At 36.1% G+C, this 23,307-nt stretch overlaps 1 protein-coding gene across 10 annotated transcripts in view; it reads right to left on the reverse strand.

Moving 5' to 3' along the window:
- Positions 1-531: 531 nt before the first annotated feature.
- Positions 532-23,307, reverse strand: part of ZMYND8 (zinc finger MYND-type containing 8) — a 60,344-nt gene continuing 37,568 nt past the window's right edge. For 4 of the 10 annotated variants that reach the window (XM_075516736.1, XM_075516732.1, XM_075516734.1 and 1 more), the window contains exons 12-22: positions 21,250-21,390; positions 17,757-17,909; positions 16,407-16,910; positions 14,112-14,486; positions 11,814-12,004; positions 10,654-10,734; positions 9,452-9,530; positions 7,067-7,306; positions 6,754-6,911; positions 5,243-5,332; positions 532-2,048 (exon numbers count right to left, since the gene is read on the reverse strand). In XM_075516736.1, coding sequence (XP_075372851.1) covers positions 1,947-2,048; positions 5,243-5,332; positions 6,754-6,911; positions 7,067-7,306; positions 9,452-9,530; positions 10,654-10,734; positions 11,814-12,004; positions 14,112-14,486; positions 16,407-16,910; positions 17,757-17,909; positions 21,250-21,390 — 2,114 coding nt within the window. In that variant the 3' untranslated portion in view covers positions 532-1,946. Of the gene's footprint in view, positions 2,049-5,242; positions 5,333-6,096; positions 6,457-6,753; positions 6,912-7,066; positions 7,307-9,451; positions 9,531-10,653; positions 10,735-11,813; positions 12,005-14,111; positions 14,487-16,406; positions 16,911-17,756; positions 17,910-21,249; positions 21,391-23,307 lie in introns of those variants that run through there. The other 6 variants (XR_012777819.1, XM_075516733.1, XR_012777821.1 and 3 more) reach the window with 6 other exon arrangements.

The raw sequence follows: 23,307 nt of genomic DNA on the forward strand, positions 1-23,307 counted from the left end.
GTACCTACAGGAGTAGGAACTTTACGACAGTAGTCATAGTAAGATTTTACAGTGAACTATTTCATTAGCTCCCTCTTTCTTCTAACAGATAATTAAGACACACACAGCAGTCTTGCCCAATTCATGCCCTCTCAGAGGGCTATGACCGTACTCATCATGGAAGTCCCCATTTCTAACCCACAAATACACCCAACAAGACTACGCGTATTGGTCCAACCCCAATCCAACCAACGCATAAATGTAACACAAGCAGCAATGGACCTTTGCTGCTGTTAATACCGAGAGAAAATGGATGCTACTGAGTTTTATACATAAATGGCTTCTTGTTTACAGACTGCCAATGCTACATTGTTTTTTCTCAAACTTGACAGGCTTGGATTCAAAGGTCCCATGCTTCTGAGACACAAGATCCCAACATAAATGAACTTATCTGTGATCTGGAGAGTGTGCAGAAACGAACATTCATCCAGATTGAAACGAAACTGGACATCCAGGAACACAGAACATTTTTCTAAAACAGTTTAATAAAAAAATTGTGAAGTTTCTTGAAAAATCTGAGAAACCCAAAGCATATTGTGTGTGTCACCTGTCATAGTCACAAAGAAACACAATTGTCAAAAAAGATCTTTAAGTTTAATACAAATTTTATACAAAGAAAATGTGAAAAAATACTTCCATATGCTAAAAGCAATTATGCTTCACAAATAAGGCCAGCTAGGCTATTTTTGACACAACTGCAATTCACGAATATTCTGTTCTCGCTTTTTTCTTCTAATACTTTTTTCCCTCTAATATGGGTACTAGCTGGAGACTGTACAAACCGCATTCTTTTATAAACAATGGGAGAAATCAACATGACTCAAATGTACAACAGAATGTACTGGAATGATATCATACAATTAATTTTCTCATATACATACATCACCTTTGCTTTGTTCAATGCTTTCGTTTTACACAACATACAAAATGGTACTACAGTATAAGTGTAACAGACAGCATTTTCATGGGTTACTTTCTCTCATACTGTACTGTTTCATGCTTACATAAAAACATAAATTCCATCATATAAATAATACATGCTCTGGCCCAGCATCAAAAGTCCTTTGCCCATGTTTCCCGATCCATGTTTTTCTCCACACCTAGTTCTTGTTCAAAGTCCTTTTGGAGGATTTTAAAAAAAAGAAAACTGAACTGTGAAGCATAGGAACAAACTTGACTTTTCTCAATCTTTGACCTCAGTGATCAGAAATCATGCTACAACCAGCTGGTATTACACTTTCCAACTTCTCTGATACTCTATTGAATGAAATTTTAACTTAATTTTAACCTGTAAACAATATAAATTTTAACAGTCTGGTCATTGTAAAAAACAATGTAAATCTTTGTGTATTTCAGGTCCACAGATTTGAAATGCCATAATTTGCCTACTACAATTCACTGAAAAAAGATACCCTTCATCACTTGCTTGCTGAAAGAAATTCTACAAGAGTTTCAAAGTGCAGAAATTTTTTTCAATCCAAATGCAAATCAAGTTGTTCAGATTCTCATGATTATATTATTTGATGCGTAACTGCAGTTTCCCAAGACCAGTTTTCAGTGTTAGCTTGTGATAAGGCTGTTTTAAGCCCTCCTTTTCCAACTTCAAACGCTCTTTATAAGTTAAAGTCAATACAAATATAAAAAGGAGATGGTACTCTAACTTTAATGACATCCACAAATTGTACATTATTTACAAAAGAAGCATAGATTTAATATGGATCTTACCTGTCCTTAGCTTTTCTAAGCCAGCGCTAATGCTTTACATTAATGTAGTGTAGTTAATGCTTTGTACACGTATACAAAGCTAAAGTCTGAACCTTTGAGGTTAATCCAAAGAACTGTGTTTATTTTTCACATTTCTATTAGATTTATTTATTCCAACAATTGTATGGACTTCTTGTTAGCAGTTAGACTCTTCGTACTTGGACTGGCATTGTGGTCTGAACATACTGAACTCCAGTTCTCATTGCCACTGTCCCAGCAGAAGGACTTACCACTACAGGAATGGTCTGTGGATTAAAACCAAGAGAAACATATTGTTATGTTAAAGGTCACATAAACATGACCACAGAAATAGAGATTTATTTTCCAGGGAAAATCCAGAACAAGTTCCAATTTTGTGCAAGAATTAATACCTTTATTACCGCAATATTACCTTATTCCAGGGTAGAAAGTAGTGTATTACTTTCCTATAGCCAGGAGTTTTTCTGTACTACTATTCCTACTGTATAATTACAGGGACAGGTGGTCCTATAGGTACTGTACACACTCTGTCTGTGCTTGGAGAATTAGGTTTTCATAGCTACTATGTCCAGTCACATCTTTTCCCCAAACTAATACATGGGAAGAGGAAAAAGGGCTAAGAAAATCCTTTGTAATTCGAAAAAGTTTTGACAAATCAAACTGGAGTACAAAAATACCCTTGTTTATAAGTATATTCTTGTTACACATTACTTAAATCTTTTTCCCCAAAAGGAACTCCCCCATGCAGTCAGTCCACACAGAAGAGAACAAAGAACATCCATTTGAACAAAAAAGTACTTAAGTTAATTTTCGCACAAATCAATAACAAAAACATCAGCATTACTGGGAACTGTCTTATACACCCTGTAAAAATATTAATATAGAATAAACTTTTCACTTCCATCATACAGATCATGATTTATAAATCTTGACAAATGAAGTTTCAGAACATCTCTATAGGTGGTAATTGATTCTACAGATGCAGAGACAAAGGCACAAGAATCTGGTTAAACAATCTGGTCACGATCACATCACTCTGGAAGATCTGGAAAAGGATTTATTGAATCTTAAGTCTGTATCTTAACCTTCCTCCAAAAATGTGAGAAAGTCTAGAAATGTCTATACCATACAAACTGCAAGGATGTTTTGATACAATTCCAGTGATGCAGAACTGGTGATCAAACAAACGCATCCGTTTCAGTTCACAACATTTGGTGGAAGAAACAGGAAGTGAGATTTTGAGGAATCTGAAAGGGATGCACAGATCTTCCCCCGATGGTAGTGTGACATTCCAAAGAGAACACGGAAGAAGAAATACAAGTTCACTGAAGCCCACTGTTTCCCCACGTTAGTGTCTTAATAGTATTCAACAAAGATTGTGAGTATCCCTACTGAGATGGATTACAGCCTAGAGTGTTTATCAGCTCCTTTGTGACAAAGTCTGTGCCTTCCAGAAGCCTACTCATTCCATTCCCTGGAATGCAAAGACCATTCAAATTCATATTTTTACATTATTTTAACTGCAGAAAGAATAAAAGCCAAACATGGAACCAATTTGCTGAATAAATTCAAGATTACTGCCATTTTGTAATGATTTCAGATGTGTATAGAGGGTTCAATGGAAATGGTACCCAGAAGATACACTGGAAGTTGTTCAGAGGAAGAAATTCCGAGTTGGAAACAAAGTGCAAATTGAACCCTAAAGAAGCCATTATGTAGGTCACTGTTAGTACTACAGGTGGGGAAATCAAGGTTGCCACAGTCGCCTTTTAAATATACACACTTACACAAATGAAAAAATTATTCAGTTCTTACAGTGATCAGGAGATGGAATGTGCGAGACTCCTTAAACGTGTTAAGATCATTCCCTGAGAGGTAAATTTTCCACCTCTGCCGGTTTTACACATATGTACATTTTGCATACATATTAAACATGCACTAAGGTTTCAAATTATTTAAATTGCACGTGCAGTCATTAGAATACAGAGGTGTCTGTAGCTGTGCAAGACTAATGCAAATGTGTACAAAGTTTTAAACATGCACAAATAAAGGTCGAAACCTTTCAGACGTTCCAATGATGCTTCACATAACTCAATACACTTTGTATTACAGAAAACCGATGAAGGTAAACTGCCATTTTTCCGAATATTACACAAAACCACCTTACGATCTTACAAACGCTCAGCTATTCACAACAGAGCCTAATGCCTTTGATGTTTGCTATTGATTTTAAAACACATATAAAACCTTGTTGTGATGGTAATTCAGTCCAAGCAACTTAGGGCCAATGCTGCAAAGGTGCACAGTGCTCTCAGTTGAGACAAAATGAGTCGAGTTAAAATGCTGCTAGGAATGTGAAAAGACATGATCCCCACTAAGAGCAATAACATTTGTGTGGAATATAATGGCTGTGAAATACTGTATGTGTGTGTGCATGTGCACGTATTCATAGACGCACACACACAGAGGCATGTATCCTGCAGCTGGGGGCGGGGGGGGCGTGCACACGCACGTGGGTGTGTGTACGCAAGGAGAGAGATGGACAGAGTAACTTCTATAGCAAATCAGGCCTCACAATCACAGCGTGATTAAGGTACACTGTTAAATTAGCACATAGTTACTATTATAAATTATCTAACTTCAGTCAGAAAATGAACTGAAGTTACCCCCACATGGGCTTCTCTGGTGAACCCCCCACTGAGACAGAGCATGCCGTTCAGTTACCAGTGCAGTACCAGCGTGTTTCCTTTTGGTAAGAAGGATGTCAGCTCGGATGCCATGCTGACTCTGAAGTGAGCACTGCAGAACACGACCAGTTGAAAGAATGGGTGCATTCTTATTATGGTACATAAAATAGAAAAATTGAACTCCCTTCTGTCCCACCTCCTGTGACTGACACTAGGGAATTCAAGTGTCCTTGGTTAAGTCTTTGATGGAAAAAACCAGGTCTGATGCTAATGCTATTTCTCATAATTTCATAACGCTAATGTGCAAGACTGCATGGGAGATACACTACTGCTGAATGCATTTTTTTTTTCATAGTTACTGAGATGTCAAAGGAATATCAAGCATAGCTCATAATTAATTAAATCTCTTTAGGATACCATAGACAAAAGGGTATTTAAAATGAATTCTATATATTTACATTGATGTTGTGGTCAAGTATATACATGAAACGGACAAATAACTAAGATAATAACGTAGAATGGAAGCCTGACTGTTCTCAGTGCCTTTGCTATACTTAATGACAATTTCTGAATCCTTGTAATAATGAATGATGAAATGAAAGCGTGGAATGTTGCACAGCAAAATAAGACATTTTGCACTGCAAGTTGAGACTATACCGGTGAATTCATATCTTGATAGAACAGCAGATGGAGACAACCCCCCAGAAATACTGAGCAATTTTAATGCCAGGAACAGTACTACTGCAGACTTTAAATGATGATATTGTACTTACAATTGTGGGTTGAGTAGTTGGAATATAGGTGGTGGTCTGCGGTACCTGGACCAGTTTTATAGGCTGGTTGCTTGTCACACCTGTTGCTATCTGCAGAGACAGCACAGGCAACCTCAGTAGAAGTCTCAGCTTTTACATAAATTCCACCTACTTGTTATTATTATTATAAAATGAGATTTATGTTGGATGTTTTGTTTGTGTTAAAAATTTGCATCTTAATGAATTCACAGGTTACTTCTTTGTTAATAAAACAAAATTCAAATTATGAACATGATCAATGTATACAGCATGATGTTTCAGGTAGAATATCTACGTGAAAGCAATTCCAGATTTGTGTAACTGGAATATTCCCTGGCAAAAGTTTTAGGTAACTGATTTTCTCCCATCCCCTATTTCTCCAGTAATCCAAAGGTTGTGCTGCCGCAAACAACGCATATGAACATCAACTGAGCCAGAGTTTAACTAACTTCACCAAAGCATTCAGGTGGAACAGCACACCCTTTCTCCCTCTTCAAATCTGTTTCCCATCTTACTCCCTTAGATGATGTGTCAAGCCCAGAGATCTAACACCAGACAGTAGCAAAAGTGTCAAGAAATGAACACAGCTCTCTAGTTTACTATGCTTCCCAATTCTATAGGACTATCTCAATGAGACATCATGCTGGAATCACAATACTACAAAATTAGTTTGCTTTTAATATTTTAAAATACAACAAGGCTCCTACTGATGTGGGGGATCATGTGTAAGGGTTTGAAGGGTCAGCCCCCTCCCCCCCCCGTAAAATTTTTCTTTTCATAAATCTTGCAAGGGCAGAAGAAAAACGATGCTGAAATTGCTAATAGTCAAGCCCTACCTATAAAGCAGAATCTTCTCTATAAACATTTTCTATATATGCAATGTTAAGTCCCTTTTATCAGAGCATTTGCTCATCCTTGCCTACTGAATACTATCAGAGTAGATGCTATGGAGGATTTCGTAACTGCACACTGCTCCGTTAACTGTAGATCCAGGTGAATTGTTGTATCAGTGTTATGGAACATTGTGGTACCCTAGTGGCAGTCTGTTGTGATAAAGTAAGTTGATTTGAATGCAGGTCTTGAGCTTGGCCTCTGAACCCCCAGGCAAGAAGGGCTTGGAAGTGCTGCAGTCAGTATTGCTTATCAGAAGGCAACGTGTATCGAAAGATCCAGACCAGAAGCTACACTGATGGGTCCTGGAGAGAGAGAGAGAAAGAGGTCCAGTCCCCTTTGGCTGGAAGGATGAGTCAAGCCAACACAAGCTTTTATTGGGAATGAGTGAAGGGGAAAGGGTGTTCCCAGAGGACAGAAGGAGATTTTTTTGCCAAGATGAAGAAAAAAAACCACAACTCCCTATCTCACTCCCCAAATCACACTCTTTGACATATGCAAATGGTCATAAATTCCTGGCTGATCCAGGGAAGCCTTTAGGGGTAGGTATCAGAGAAATCTTACATATTATTTTTGTTTTAAGTGACCACAATGATACTCACTGTAACACTCTCTTTGCTTTTATCAGCTGAACCTTCCTTTTCCTTAGGGGTGCTGGCTGTTTCTGTAGGTGTAGGCTGCACACTTGAACTGGGCTGGGATGATTTATTTAATGTTTCTGTGCTAATTTCAGTATCTGTTTCTTGCTGTGTTGCAGTAGCTAAAATAAAGGAAAAAAGAGAAAGTAGCTGCTACTCCACAGTCACTCTTCACAGGCACATCTGCACCCATACAGATGAAGAATATTGAGTCACTGTGTATTCCACCCACCCTAACCCCCTCAGCTGTGAAACAGGCAACCCAGAGCAAGATTACCTGACTGTGTGCAAGATTTCATATGCTCAGGCCAGTGAGCTTGTTGGCAGGGATAGTCACAGTAGCTAGTATTCCAACAGCAATAAAAAATGGCCTCTTTCTTGCAGTTAGCACACCACTGCTTCTTTTTAGTTTCATCCACTGCTTGCTGCTTTTCCAATTCCAGCTGCTTCTTCACCTCAGCAATCAAACGATCTCGTTCTTGTTCTAGACTCTGACGCATTTCAGCCATTGTCAGTTCTACTCAAAATGCAAAGGAAGATGAGGTTTGCATTTTCTGCCCCCCACAGCAAGGTGCAAAACAATAATCTTCATGAGTTTAAAGACAACATGAAATCAAAAGTAACGATCAAAATATTCCCTGAGTTTGGGCATATCTGTTTCATACCTAGTCAACAAATTAAAGTCTTCCATCTTCTTTTCTTATTCTGGCACCATGATTTTTACCCTTAACCGTTACCTTCCATTTAACACTTTAGTTCTAGATGTCCCACAAAGGATCAGAATCCAGGTGTACTAGGTGCAACATAAACACAAAAAGGATGTATGCAGCTGCTGCTAATGTACTTTGTCTTTACAAGCCCAAACTTTTGCTCTGCTCCAATATTCAGAAAATACAGAGAATTATATTTCTTCTTTTTTCTCATAAATAACAGAGAAACAATTGTTCTTTGTATCTTGGTTTCTTTACAAAGAAAAATGTGAAAGTTCCAAGAGAGACACTGACAAAGTTGTAAAAACTCATCACTATGTGAATAAAGCTGTACATTTGAGCCTTACTTCAAGATTGCTCTGAGAGCCACCCACTACTAATGCAGTTATGAATTGATACCTCAGTGACTATGAGTGAAAGAGAGCTTGACAGAATCTTCAAGAAAGTGGGCAAATACAAAGAAAGCATTCCAGTTCTAGCCACCTTGACTCAGGATGAATCTTTGAGTCTTCTGAAAAACTCTGAAGTTGACATGCTTTCAAAACACCATTAAAGGTGTTTATTTAAATCAGTAGCTTAAGACTGGAGACAAAGGATTAAAGGATTTTTCTTTTATTTCTGAGCACGCCTAGACATTCAGTTCTGTGAGCTGCAGATGAGTTGTTGCCATACCCAAGTAATTCTGAAGATTGCTATAACTGGACTGCAGCAGTGGAAAAACTGGTCTACCCTGATTTGAAAGAGCAAAATGTTACTAACAAACCAAAGACATGAGTCTGAATATGGAGTTATTCAGCCCTTAATTCACAGAATCACAGCATCCTATAGGTTGGAAAAGACCTTTAAGATCATCGAGTCCAACCGTAAACCTAACACTACCAAGACCACCACTATACCATGTCCCTAAGCACCTCATCCAAACGTCTTTTAAGTGCTTCCAGGGATGGCGACTCAACCGCTTCCCTGGGCAGCCTGTTCCAATGCTTGATAACCCTTTCAGTGAAGTAAAATTTCCTAATATCCAGTCTAAACCTCCCCTGGTGCAACTTGAGGCCATTTCCTCTCGTCCTATCACTTGTTACCTGGGAGAAGAGACTGACCCCCACCTGGCTACAACCTCCTTTCAGGTAGTTGTAGAGAGTGATAAGGTCTCCCCAGAGACCTTATTCACTTCCATTGCAGATATGCTCTGCAAAAAGAGAGTCAAAAAGTGGACAAGGACACTGTATTACACGGTCCTAAGGTTGTTTGGACTGCATGTAGCTTAAAGGAGGACTTGATAATTCAATTGCAACCTTCTTCCCACAGTCAGTGCATTAAATAAAGATAATTTAAGAGGAATCACATTTTCATCATGGTTTCATTTCCTGTCCATATGGTTGAGTGAATGTAAAGATGAAAATCCCCCTCCTAGGAGGAATATTCTTTCATCTGTTTAAGATAGTATTTTGAATTTATTTCACTGACAGTCTGGCATCAAGACTGAGTCAAGGTTGGCTATTCACTTTAAATAAATACGTAAGTATATACAACAACAGCTGATCTGAACCAAAATGTCAGCTACAATCTCCAAAGACACCAAAGGAAGCAGGTTCCCCCAGTGGCTATATTAACAGAACCTGGTTCATATGAGAATTAGAATGAAGTAATCAGCATAAAATATCTCATGAAGAGGGATTATCCAATGATGCATAAAATAAAGAGTTATTCTGTCCTATCAAAAGCTCTCTTTAGCCTAAATTTGTCTCAGAGGGCTGAACACCTGTTGCTTACTACGCACAGATAGAAGTAACTTTTTGTACATACTCAAAAGGTGTCCACTAACACCAGCACAGCACATTATATAAGGTTTTATGTCCTTCACTTGGACAATTTGTAGTATCATGTGACGAAGGTAATACATACTACAAGCATTTGGACTGATACACTACTTTGGACTGCCATTTTCATACCTAGGTTATGCTTCATTTCTGAGAGTTCCTGTTGATGTAACCACTGAAGTTTTTCTATCTCAATCCTCAAACGTCGAATCTAAATATTAAAAATTTAATAGTTAGTAATAATAAAGAGGGTGCAGTGTATAATACATAATTACTATACAGAAAAACATGCCCAAAGCAAAGAGCCTGATCATCACTTACATCAAGGCTCCTTTGGCCTCCTCCTGACATGTGGACAAGACCATAGTACACCCCAAACCAAAGTCTGAAGTATTCTAAATATTTGTTTGCTAGATTTTCCTACCATAAGAAGTACAGGATTGTTTGAAAACAAAAAGCATTTCTATTAAACTTGCTCTTGCTTCCTCTGAAATTAGTCAGGTCTCAAATTTCTCTGACTGGAGTCAAAAACGTATTCCTCAGTTTTGTTTGCATTTATTAGTATGACATTTCTTTTTGTTTGGTTGGGTTTTGGTTTAACTAGATGAGACTTAGGAAAGCAACTTTTTCATTCACTGTGGATTGGGAATACAAATATTGTTGCTCAAAATTTTTACTTCCTTATTTTGGTTAAAACAAGCAAACAAACCATCACACTTCTAACTCTGAGCTTTATTTGTTCACATTTGTACTTAGTTTACACTGCTTAATCTGCTTTTTCCAAGTTTAAAGAAAACACTTAAGAGATACTAAGTACTACCTTGGGAGACAAATAAAAGCAATGTATGTATAGCATTTCATAAAAATGCAAAAAGTATTAAAAGTATTTTTAAAAAGTATTAAAAACAATGGTCATAATCACATCTGGAATAAGCTACTGCACTACAAGTAAATTCAAATCTTCTTCCTTTGGTGGACAAATACATGCTTTGAAAAAAAAAAAGATACTTTCAAAAAACCTACTTCATTTTTGATTTTAAACAAGGTGACACAAAATTTAATCCTCAACAGAAGCTTTAAGGATCTGGGCTTGATGGCTTGCTGTTCTTGCTGCTTATCTTATAGACCCCATCTCATATTTTTTCAGTGTTTTTCTCTACCACTTCTTCTCATTACTTCTCAAACAGGATAGAAATTAGGATCTCTAGACAGTCTCAATTTATAATACTTTGTAAGTATAGTTATATGGTACTTTTATATATAAAAAATACTATTTTGCAACTTTCAAAGTTAAAATACAAGCAGTATTGTTTTATTTTTTATCTTACACTAACCTCAGCTATTGTACTTCCAGTAGTATTTTTTGAAAGATCATTATATATTTCAGTCATTGTTCCTTTGATGGCATCCATCATCTGAAAGACAAAATGAAAGAAAAAAAATCTTTTATATATATTTTTAATAGATACCACTTTCACTTCCTTTCGACCACTCTCATGTGAACTTATATTACTATCAACAATGCCCCATCTCGCTATATATATTTATCTGGGTCCACTTTTAGAGGACTATTTAGAAGGTAGAACACAACATTTTTAATCAGGACTCTGATTTTTAAGTGTCCTGAACTGGTGAACTGCTTGACCTTCTACTTTTCCAAAAAATTGCCATTGATATAATTTATGAACAAAAAAATATAACCATGAGTTTGGGGAGGAAACTCAATGCAAAGTTAAAAAAAAAAAAAAAAATTACTGACATTGCTGACCACTGACAATCCCACCAAGACCATATGGTTGAGTGAGAGCATTGAAAGTTGATAGTCAAGATTAATTCTGGTGCTTTTAATGCCTGGATACCCAACTTAATTTCCTTATATTTCCTTATTCACCTTGATTTTTTAATTTAAAGATCTAAGAGAGTATATGAAAAGCTAATGTCCTATCCCTCATTGTCACTATTATGAGACAAGTATTACACCACATCTTCTCTTTAACAACTTAGCTTCTGTTTTAATACATGAATACACACTTATGACAAGTTACCATCTGATGAAGCTATACAGTGTTTTAAAACAAAACTACATTTTTGTATATGTATTACTGGACACAGATGAAGAAATATTAATGTTTATTGTAAATATGATGCTGAGGGGATATCTACACCTTTAGGAGAAAACACAGAAAACGGTCCAAAACACAATGCAACGTAAATAAGAAGCAGCAATGGGGGAACATGAGAAGGAAAGGTCTAAAGTGTCTGAGCAGCTGCTAAAGCCTATCATGTACACACTCTGCCTTGGCATGGCAGCATTCAGCCAGCTCTAAAAAGATGGTTCAGCACTTTCATCAAAATCTAGCTGTTCCTACCTAGTAGGATGAATTTGCAACATATGACAACCTGAAAAATAAAGTTATTTCAGCATTTGAAATGTCAAAAATGTGAAAGTTCACTTCAAAATAAAATTTCAAGAAAACTTTGCTCAAGAACTTACTTTGCTAGTATATTTAGCAATATCTGCAGCCACATCAGCTGAAGCTGTTGCAATTGGCAAGTCTGTATTAACTGAGGAAGAAAGTGTGCTTGCAGATCCAGAACTGGTAACCATAGAAATAGGTTGAGTACTTGTAACCAAGGTTATAGTGGATGTGGAAGTGCTCTGGGTGATCTCTTTTTGCTGCACAGCTAAGAAAAGAGAACATACAGCGGATCAATCACGTAAACAATTATGAAAATAAATAGACAAACTTCTAACTTTTATGTCTGACTTAAACGTGTGCACCTAACCACTTCAAAGACTTACATTGTTTATACAATGGTGCCATTTAATCAATTAATTATACAGTGCCCAGCCACTGAACTTGTACATAATTGTAAGGCTTAAAGGTAATGAAGCAAATATATATTTGAAAATTATTATTTTAGACTGGCCAATGCAAAAGTCTCCCTCAGATCTGTATTCCTCCCATTTTGGGACTTTTCCATCCCACTTCCTAGGAATTCACTTCCTAACCTCTCAATTTGGAGAACTCCTAACTAATACCATACATATGAGCATAAGTTAGACTTCGACATTTTCATTTGCCATAATTTTGAAACATATTATTGAATTTCTTTTCTTTTTGCTTTGAAACAAGGTTTAGTGAGCCACTGTTGAAGAAAGCCTACTTTAGTAGTACTTCCTGGTGTTATTCCCATTCTTTTGTTATTAACGCTACGAATTATTATTAGCGTTGCGACACGTTTAATATACATATATCCAGATCAACATTAGCCTTTGGCTGGCTGCAGAGCAAGGAATGCAACATTAGATTAACTCATTAAAGCAAAGAAGTTATTCATAGTGTTAACTCAAACAGGATAAGAAAAATTTTGTCATCTTTGGTCAATATTTCAAATAATCTTAAAGAGTAAGTAATTAAAAAATGAAAGTACAAATCAAAATGCAAAGACCCTCACCTTTTCATCCCTAATGACTTATCTGCCTTAAATATTAAAAAAAAAAATAATTTTTTTTAGGACAATACTTTTCAATCTGTTTTTAATGATTCATATTATAAAAGATGTCTTCATTGCCAATATCCTCAAAACAGGAATTACTGAAATAAAAAAGTTATTCAATTTATTTCTATGTACTGTATTTTTGTTTATGCCAATTCAGTATATAAGAAATCTATAGATTTTATAGTTTTCATTTGATATAGTTCTAGAATATAATATTGAAGATGGAACATTGCTATGATGTGCTCAATAGTAAACATTGATAAAACAAACTCAGAGGCTGAAAGTTCAGCCCATATTATTAAGCTCTTACACCAAAATATGATTCTATTAAAGATAAGACTTCACCAAGTTTCACATTTATTTTTCTCACTGAATATTTCTGTATCACATTTGTGCAGTCTACAAGTAGAGAGATACTGCTTCTTCAACACTTCTTAAATGACAGTCACAAAAGCAGTTTGGGACCAGAGGAATGTGCATCTGGTAAACGTCTGTATGTGACCCAGTACCTAAACATCTCTTCTGTATGAAACTACCGGCTTGCCAGCAGTGTTAGGAGAATAGAGAATATCTATTCATCAGGCACACCAGTAAACAGTTCAGTTTATTAACCTGAAATTACAAATGCAGCTAGATTTACATAAAGTTCTGTTCTGTGAAGTGAAGCAATAGAAGCATGGGCTTATATGACTATGTGCCTACCACTAGCGAAACCCCCGGCAAAGGGATGGTAAGAAAACAGTTGTGAAAACATTCTAAAATGCCGTTGGCTGTTTGCTCAGTAAACTAGCATCAAAGTCTTGTTAAGAGTTAAGCAACAGGGATTTCAAAGACAAATGTAGCCTGAGTAATTTCATTGTTGTCAAATTATACTCTATGAAAAACCATACGATCAGCTTCTTGACACATAAAGCTGGATCCAGTTTGTAGATATTGAGGTGATAGTGGTAATCATGCAAGCGGAGTAGTTAATGGTTTTATCATATAATCCAGAAAATAATTCAATTCACTCTCCCAAATCTGTGATGGCTAAGAATGGCAAAAATATTTATACAGATACACACACAAACTTTTTGTCATTAAAATAAAGAGACATGACTCTAAATACACACCAGAAAGAGCAGGTATGGTGAGTAAGTTGTTGTATTTTAAAGTCACTTATCAGAGTAGAACCACATTTTGAGATTTTGTTTATATGGAAGAACTCCTGGTTAGGCAGCCTTGGAGCACTGAGATCACTACTGGGGAATTATGGCATCACAGGCACATTGAGTTAGAAAGTGTATACCTTTAACTGCTTGTCTTGTCTGATATCTTGTCCCTTGAGAGGACTGAGGTTGCTGTGACTGAGACTGCTGGCTCTGCTGCTGTTGCTGCTGTCTCTGCATCTTCTGCATGTGCCATTTCTGAGAAGATGTCTGAAATTTATTTGAAGAATTCCACACTACACGCTGCACAGCAGGGGCAGTTTCCTTCGGCAGCAGAGGCCTCTGCTTTTTCACAGGGCTTCCAGTGGCTGCAGATGGAGCACTAACAGTAGAAGAAGCACTAGTAGTTGCTGTCACACCAGCTGGTGGAGTCTGGGTTGCAGAGCGGGTAAGTACTGGAGTTTCTGGTAGAGGCTGGGTACTTGCACTGGAGGAAGGTGGAGTTTTGCCTACAACTAAACAAACATAAAATGTAATGCCAGCTTTTCACCAACCAACACATCTGATTCATAATTTTCTGTCTAATTTTTGGAAAAGCCATATGTACTTTCCAGTCTACTTCGTATCGTTTTCCTCAACAGGTAATTGATATTCTACAAGTAAACTCATTTTTATATTCTACAAGTAAAACTCATTCAGTATAGTTGAAGTTGGTGGCAATTCAGAAACACTAGCCATTAAGCAAAACAAAACAAAAAGTAACAAAACCCAGACAACCAGCCTGACCTCCTGCGGAAGATATGCGAGAAGTTAGCATTTGTTAGGATGTTTCTGGGTTACCACTTACACCCCTCATCCCAATTTCTTTCAGGAGAAAAATACATTCAAAAGAAACAATGAGTGAACAATAACTGAAGGAAGAACATACTAAAAACTTTCTAAACAAAGGTGAATTGGCACTGACACCCAAATATACAGTGTATTTAAGGTATCTATGTTTACTCGAAAATGTTTCAGAGTTTATATAGTTGACTGTTCCACATATCAGATCAATTTAGGAACTGGATGATTATTCCAAAACTGTGGCCAGGAAAAACATATCTGAAAGAGAAGGTTGCTGCATTGACAGGTTTCTGAGAAGGGGACAAAGCCCTTCAGATTTGCATGCATCAGATCTCTTTTCTGGACCAAGGCATTTTAATATCTGATAGCCACAAGTAAAGGTAGGGGCCTTGGAATCATGGACAGGACACAAATTATGTCTAGAATATATTAATATAGGCGTGTGTATATATATATATATATGTATCACAGAATCACAGAATCGTATAGGTTGGAAAAGACCTTTAAGATCATCGAGTCCAACCGTAAACCTAACACACACACATATATATATATATATATATATATATATATGAATGTTTAAATCCACTTTTAATTTCATTCAGAATATGTATTATTCTTTTGCCTCTATATCAAAGTAAAATTTTAGGATTACTTATTATTTCAAGCATCACTGCTTTAGGCCACTAGTAATACATGAATCAGTGGTTTTGAAATTCATAAAGCTGCCTTGCTTAATAAATTTTTAAATAAAACAAGAAAATAAAACTCCCCAAAATTACAATTCTGTTTTTTAGTTTATAAGCCTATTTTCTTGATTATCTCATAATAATATTTATCCATTAAATTCCATTTTAAGATTCAAAATTCAGAAGCATTACGTTGTCTTCTAAAGTATGGATAGTTAACTGATTGAAAACATTGTTTTAAATAAAATGATTGAGCCAACATGCTATAAAATATAGACAAGAAAAAGTTATATTAAGAATAAAATATTTTTCAGTCTAACCATTTAAATCTGGTTTTCTATTTTGTTTTGTCAAAAGGCTAACATGCAGAACAAGCTTAGCAAAAGCAGTGTACTTATTAATTGAGATTGCTTTCCTCTTTTAGCATCACATAGAAACAAGGGACAATATCTCAGGGACAATACATGTGATTTAGCTGTTCTTTTGATTATTACTGAGAGCATTTACATTGATTTCAGTGGGACCTTATGCAATTCGTGTGTTTGGTAAGTTCCAACTTCTTCTATACCTGCAGTTTTGGGAGGTCTATGGAAATGTAAAGATTCAAGTGAAAGTCATAACAATTGCAAAATAAATTCTACATTTGTCACAGAACAAATATTACAGATATTCATAGTTCTATGCTGCTGAAAGGAAACTCAATGAAACATATTTTATTGAAACCAGAAACCATAATGGGGACTGAAAACTTCTTTCATAGTCACAAAGAATGAAAAATCATTCCTAAAAATTGTTTTAGTACAGATATTTTTATCTTAATGCAAAAATAAAGGTAACAACTCTGGCTTCGATAACAGCCCTACAGAACAGAAGAAAAAAAGGAAGGGAAGAATTTCATCCTACCATCTTGTTTAGGAGGAGTTTCCTTAGATTCTTTCTTGGATTTCCTTCCTTCACGGCCACAATGATCATCTCCTAGATCGATGACAAGTTCACTCTCAGAATCAGAGTCCAGTCCTAGATGCACAGTTGGAGAGTCTGTTTCATCTTTACCTTTCAGTTTTTCTTTTGCAGGATGCTGTAAACTTTTTCCCTTTTCAGAAAATTCTTTTTCAGTGTCTGTAATTGCCTTTTCTTTGACTGGATCATCTGTTTTCTCCACTTCTGGACTTGTGCTTTTAAGTTCCTCCTTGTCTTCATTCTGTGCTGGGGGCTTAGGTTTTTTTTTCAAGCTCAATGATTCTTTGTCACTTCTTGTACCTTCCTTGTCCTCTCCATCTTCTTGATCATTCTTTGATTTCTGATCCTCATCACTATATTCACTGTCACTGGTGTCAGATTTTTCAGAATCTTCAGAGTCACTGTGTTCTACTGCAGTATAAACAGCTTCAGATATTTCATTTATTCCTAATTGTGGGGAGGAAAGTACATTCCATGCTGACATCAGACTGACTGACGTTACAAAAAAAAATACTCTATATACTGGCATAAAGTGTATACATACCATTACCTTAACTGTCAGTCCTTAAGCTATAAACACGTCCCTTAGTGCCCTATCTCAATATCAGAATGTATAAGAATTACCTTCCACATATTCCAATTCATATTTTTATTTCATTTAATGGCCCTCCTTTCACTGCTTTTTTTCCACTACCTGCAAGCTGTTTTGTTTAACTTAGGACCAATGCTGGTAAATACAAAGAGGAATTACTTTTATCCACAAGAAACCACCTTAAAATTAGTAACGCTGTTCACATGATTAAAGTTACTTACATGCATGTTTGCGGAATCAATTTTAGACTGCATAAGTTTTGCGAAGAGAATCTCTAATTTTTTTAGTACCTAGAAAGTCTTTAATTAAGTGCTGGACACCACTGATGTTTCTAACAGCATTCAGCTCCTGTGTGACTGGATATACTAATTTGTGCAACTGACATAAGTCAGGTACAATTCCTGAATTTTTCAATTTACAAAGCAAATATTAAGGCTATAATTCTGTCATACTATCTACATCAGAATGGTACAAAAACAGATTAAAAGATGAAAGCTTTTTGACAAAAATTTGAAATATCAGGTCTCGCTGTATTTTAAACTAGTTCAGTGCATTGTACTTGCCTCAAAGAGTTCAAATATCCTCTACTCTTGTTTTAATGTATAAAGGTTTTACTATTTGAAAACTTCTTTTAAACTCCAATTCAAAATTTCCTCAAGCGTATCCCTCAGATATCCATTGTATTCTTGAGATATACTTACCAAGTTGCGCTTTACAACTCTCTATTGTCTTGTCAAGATTAAGCTGGAACCTACTACGTATCTGTCGTTTTGGTGAAATGAGTTGCACAGGAGTGGTCTGCTGTTGAACTGACTCACTCAACTCTTTCAGATCCATCTCAGCTTTGCTACGATCTAGAAAAAGAAAAAGGAACTAAGAAAAATATTTTACAAAAAGAAAAGAGATCACTATCCAGATAAAACAATTTTTACTGAGTAACAATGTGGACAATCTGAAACATATTTCACTTCTTTTATAATTATGGGCTAAATAATAATTCTAAAATGACTTTACTACAAACAATGGATACTTCTCTCTGATACTACATATTTCACGTGCAAAACACATGTATCAATTACGTGGATGTTTTCTCCATCAATGTGAAATTATCAAGAAATCATCATTCAGATCTGTAAGCTGTCTGACAGCACTTCTAGTAAGCTACTGCTGTTATTTACTACTAGTAGTAATATTTGCACAAAGAAAATTAAATAGGAATAAAACTCCTTATAGTCACCATTCATAGTCCTATCCTTTACTCCTTGCCAACAGTGCTGACAATCCATTAGTGCTCAGGGCACTAAACCAGTCTAGAGTTAGTTACCTGTTTGGGGGAGGAGGAAGGGGACATAAAGAAGGGGGAAGGAATGGAGAGAAGAATTAGGTTTGGCCAGTTTAGCTCCTTGAACTGGCTCATGGTAGGATCAAAAGAGCCAATGCCATATGCTGGAAAAGCACAGAGGCCATGGAGAAGACAAAAGGCAACACTGGCACAGTGTGCTTCATTTAGAGTTTCATTCCACAGCAGTCAAGGATGTCACACTCTTGCCTTATTTTACTTTAAAAAGCCCCACATATATTTACAAGACATTTTTTGTTGATGCACAACTCAGAGAAAAGTGAAATAAATACAAAGAGCTGAGCCAATGATTCCTCTGACCAGACATTTTTTACAAGTTTGAACTTAATATCAAGGTACATTCCACATTTAAAATTTAAGCGCTATAGTACATAATGACTCAACTTCAGCAGTACAGTTGTCTCAATCAGGCTTGGCCACTCTATCTCCTATCAGGTTGCAAATAGAATCTATATTACAGATAGCGCAGGTACAGAAGGAACCATTCAAGTATTCATGCAGGTTTTGTTTACTGCTAAAATAGCAGTCCTCATTTCTTCCTAGAGAGGGGCAGCAACTAGTGTTGTGCAATCCCACAAGCCAAACATACAGGCTGTAATTTGGATCATTCTGGCTTATATATGCATTATAGCATACACAAATTCAGTCTAAATAACACTCAATTATCCTTTCTAGTCCCAGTGAAATGGTCATACAAGTTATATGAATTTCACACTCCACGTGGCACATATCCATACCGGAAGAGACTAAACATAATACAAACTCTATCACTTTCAGTGCAGTGCAAATTTTGAAAATAAAGATGAAGGTTCTAAGTCATTTAAGTACTTTTGAAAAATTTGTTCCTTGTACTGGAAATGTTTACTAAATTAGGTTTCTTATTCCTGGGCTAACTATGTCACCCAATTCACACTAATTCCACAGCAGTAATGGTTATATCACCCTTAATACAGAATTTGATTCAAGGCCTTCATAGCCTTAGTTAACTACATGGCAAGACACAAACAGAAGAAAAAAAAAATGGAGAACGAGTGAAGATGAAGTGGAGACACTAACACCTCCCCAGGAAACCTTTCATATCTTTAATACATGAAAGAAGTCTCGCAATCCAAATTTCTCTATCTAACCTACACGGAGGTCTCACTGAGATCTGGATTTCCAATCTGTCTCATTAATGTCAAAGTATTAGTAAAAACAAGACAGAGCCAAAGGGCAGACAAGACCATTGTGGAGAAATCTTCAAGTTCTCATCTCCAAAGTCTTTACTTTTTCTCACTATCAATCTGAAAATTTTCACTCCTTACTTGGTCAAACTTGTTGTTCTATCTTTTCTGCCTCTCATACAAGGACAGGTCCTATACTATCTGGAATATGTATTTTTTCAAGCAATCTCTGTATAGCTTGGTCATTCACACCTCCATTTTTCAATTTAGCCAGTATACCAGTAACAACAGATGACTCATTTCCATTATTTTTCCTTCCTTATTGCTCTATTGGAGGATGATCATAGAGTCTTCCTAGTACTCTGCTCAAGGTACGTAAATGTCTTTGTTTTCTGGACTTTCACTTTTGTTTTTTCAGAGAGAAACCCTGTTCACATTATGTATGACAACGAGACACAATAAGTCATAGCTGAAAACCCTAGAATTCACAGATGAACCTATGTCTGGCACAGCTGACACTATTAAACGAAGAAGGGTTGCCATTTTCATTCCTAGCACCAAAGAGTAATATTTAGCAAAGGAAACTCCCATAAAGCTGAAAAAATAACTGATATTCTACTTGAAAGCATACTAGCTGTTCTTTTATGGTATTGCTCATGGACCATAACATTGGATTTTCCGATCCACACTATTTATTCAAAATATTCTATGCTCCAGCTGATGTCTCCCATCTGTGGCTCAAACTACTGCAGCACTACATATTCCTTAATGTTTTTCCAAATGCATTGTCACCACAGATAAGATGACAAACAGCTGCAGCACAACAGAAGAAATTAATTCTATGGTTATGTCCACACAGATAGATAAACACACTGAAAAATATACTGTTGAGCTTGTATCCAGAATCAGAATATCTGTAACTCACTGAAAACATGAATTCAGCATTTGAGCTCAAGCCTTCCTGAAGTATTTGGCTAACACCAAGGGGCAGAATTCTGTTTCTCCATGTAATATCACATGGAGGTAAAAAGTAGCCAGAACTGAATCGGAATACTCACAGGAACAAAGCATGACTGAGGAAACTGATTTACATCCATTTGACTTTCAGAACTATTTTACCAACTTAGTACTTACCTACTCCATCCTTCCAAATTCCAGAATCCCAAAATTTACTTCTAGGGATTTTCAAGACATCTGCTAATTCCTTTCATCCATCTATCTCCCTAGAGAGGGATGGTCAGTGAGGAGGTGATGTGAAAGCAGCAAGAGAGAAGAAGCCCTAGTAAATCCTAAATCCTAAAGACCACAAGAAAACCTTGCCAGCAATTCACTTGAGAGACCTAGGGGTGAAGAGCAGCAATGTTCATGTAATTACAAGCTTCAGTAACTTACCCACTGTTTAGAAACATTAATTTGAACAGTTCCGAAAAAAAAATCATCCGTTAACTACTTCCTTTCCTCAACAAGAAGAAACAATAACAGGAACTTTCATTTATAACACAAAAAAAGAACAGTATATTTGATGAAACAATAATTACACACACGCCTCATTTAAAGCCCTCTGTTCATTTAAAGCCACATACAAGCAAGTTTGTTCATATTACGTTGCATTGACACCACTGTAATTTATTCAGCTATAACGGTATTATATTTTCAAAGGTTAAGACTAACCAAGATTAAGATTCAGGATGCTTCCTGGAGTGGAAGTTCTTTCTTGCTTAGCAGAAATTGGCGTTGATGCTTGAGGAGAAAAAGGTTTGGGGCTGCCTGACAAGCTCCCTGCTTGACCTGTTCTTGTTGGTGCTGGAGAAGCTGAAAAAGTACAAAATTAATAAAGACAGATTTTAAAATGATCACAATAAAGCCATATTCACTGGAACAAAACAGCTTTTAAACCTACACAAGCAGGGAAAGGGGTTTTGTTTAATAATTTCAACACTGTGTTACACCTCCATTGTAAGTTACAACTATCTCTTTAATTTTAGTTTAATAAAGAAAGAAATTCTAAAGAAAATAATTTTGTTGCAGCTATATAGTTGGGCCAAATGTGTGCTCACCCTCCAAAACACTCTGTTTGCAGTGACGGAAAGTTTCTAGCATTCAAGATTTGGTTATTTTAGATGTTAACAAGTTCTGACACTCTAAATTGCTGTCTATTTTAATTCATGTATGTAAGTAAACATAGAAAACCCCACCCACCCCATTTTCTAGCTACATTAACAGAGAATTAAAAGTACAAATCATAAGTAAGTTTAATCAGTACAGCTGGAGATCAGTAAAACGTCTCCAATATTCTAATTCATCCAGAGTTTAAGCAAAATCCTATGCTCTGAGCCTTTAAAATCTCCGTGAAATAATGTTTCAAAAACAAACTTCTGGAAACAGCCAGTCTAGAAAGGGAAGCACTGTGGGCCATTACCAAAAAAAAAAAAGACTCATTTTTGTCAGCAAGAGACTAATTTATGTCTGTTAAATCTCTGCTGAATGCTCGGAAAATGTCATCCTAAACTCACTACTGGACCCTTTTTCTTCTCTAGTACATCCAGGATTGTCTATAAATTTTCAGAGTCCTAAATGGTAGCAATATCTTCTATTTCAGTAACTGTTTACAAGTTATTTTCTACACATCACTCAAAATACACAAGAGGCATCCAAATAAAACCGTTCTTGTCTAAGGATAGTGCAGTCATGCTATGTGAATTACTTTTTACAGCAAACAAGTAATTTAATTTACATTTGAATTGAAACACACATTCCAGTAATAGGACAGCTAAGTTTGTACATAAAGTAAATATTACAAAAGTTAGCATTTGTAACAATATACAGGTAGAAATGCCAGGTGGGAAACTGAATATTCTAGTTTAACTGCTGTTAAGTCCAATCCAGCATTTCTATGCACTCGGATAGAGGACAGTAAGGCCTGAGGAAAAGTTAGAAAAATTCCCCAGAATTACTATGCTAATCAACAATCAAGAAGTACTAGGATAACATCTGTCATCTTCTTTTACCTTTATCTGACACAATAGCTTTAACGTGACTTTCCATGAATACCTCCACTACTATAAAGAAATAATAATGTGGTATAACAAAAGCTCTATATTTTAAGACACAAACCAGTACCTGTTAGCTACACCTTATGTATAAGAGCTGTACACACATATATACACGATAATTTATGTATGAAATATATTTTTCCTTTTGACATTTTACTCTACTGAAAAATCCAAGTATTTTCATATATTTACATGCATACAGTTACTTCATCATCTCTTTCTTAAGATGGACAGGATCATATCACAAGACACTTTTGCACCCAAAGGTAGTTTCACAGCCTAGCCTTTATTGGCTAGAAAGAATAAGATTATTAACAGCATTTTATCTCAAAATCTTAACAGAACATATTGATTTAGTTTTCTGCACAAAGACATCCTTTCACCAAAATCAAAGTTTTAAAACACTCACATTAATTAATATACTGCATCATTTCTTTCAGAGGGTGATGAACTTTCTTTCATGGATGAAAAAAACTAAGATAAAATAGTTTTCCTGAGTGCCACAAAATTAGCTAGCATTTGGTCTTTGATGACATTATAAGTCTGAGAAGTCCAAATTCTGTGTTCTACACTCCTTTTTCTCTTTATCCACTCTGCCTATGGAACTGTAGTTTTATCATATTTTAGCTACTCAGTTGGGAACACTATAAATTAAGTTCATTCCCTTGAAAAAGAG

The sequence above is a fragment of the Mycteria americana genome, chromosome 14, assembly GCF_035582795.1.
Source record: "Mycteria americana isolate JAX WOST 10 ecotype Jacksonville Zoo and Gardens chromosome 14, USCA_MyAme_1.0, whole genome shotgun sequence".
In the NCBI taxonomy this organism is placed as follows: Eukaryota; Metazoa; Chordata; class Aves; order Ciconiiformes; family Ciconiidae; genus Mycteria; species Mycteria americana.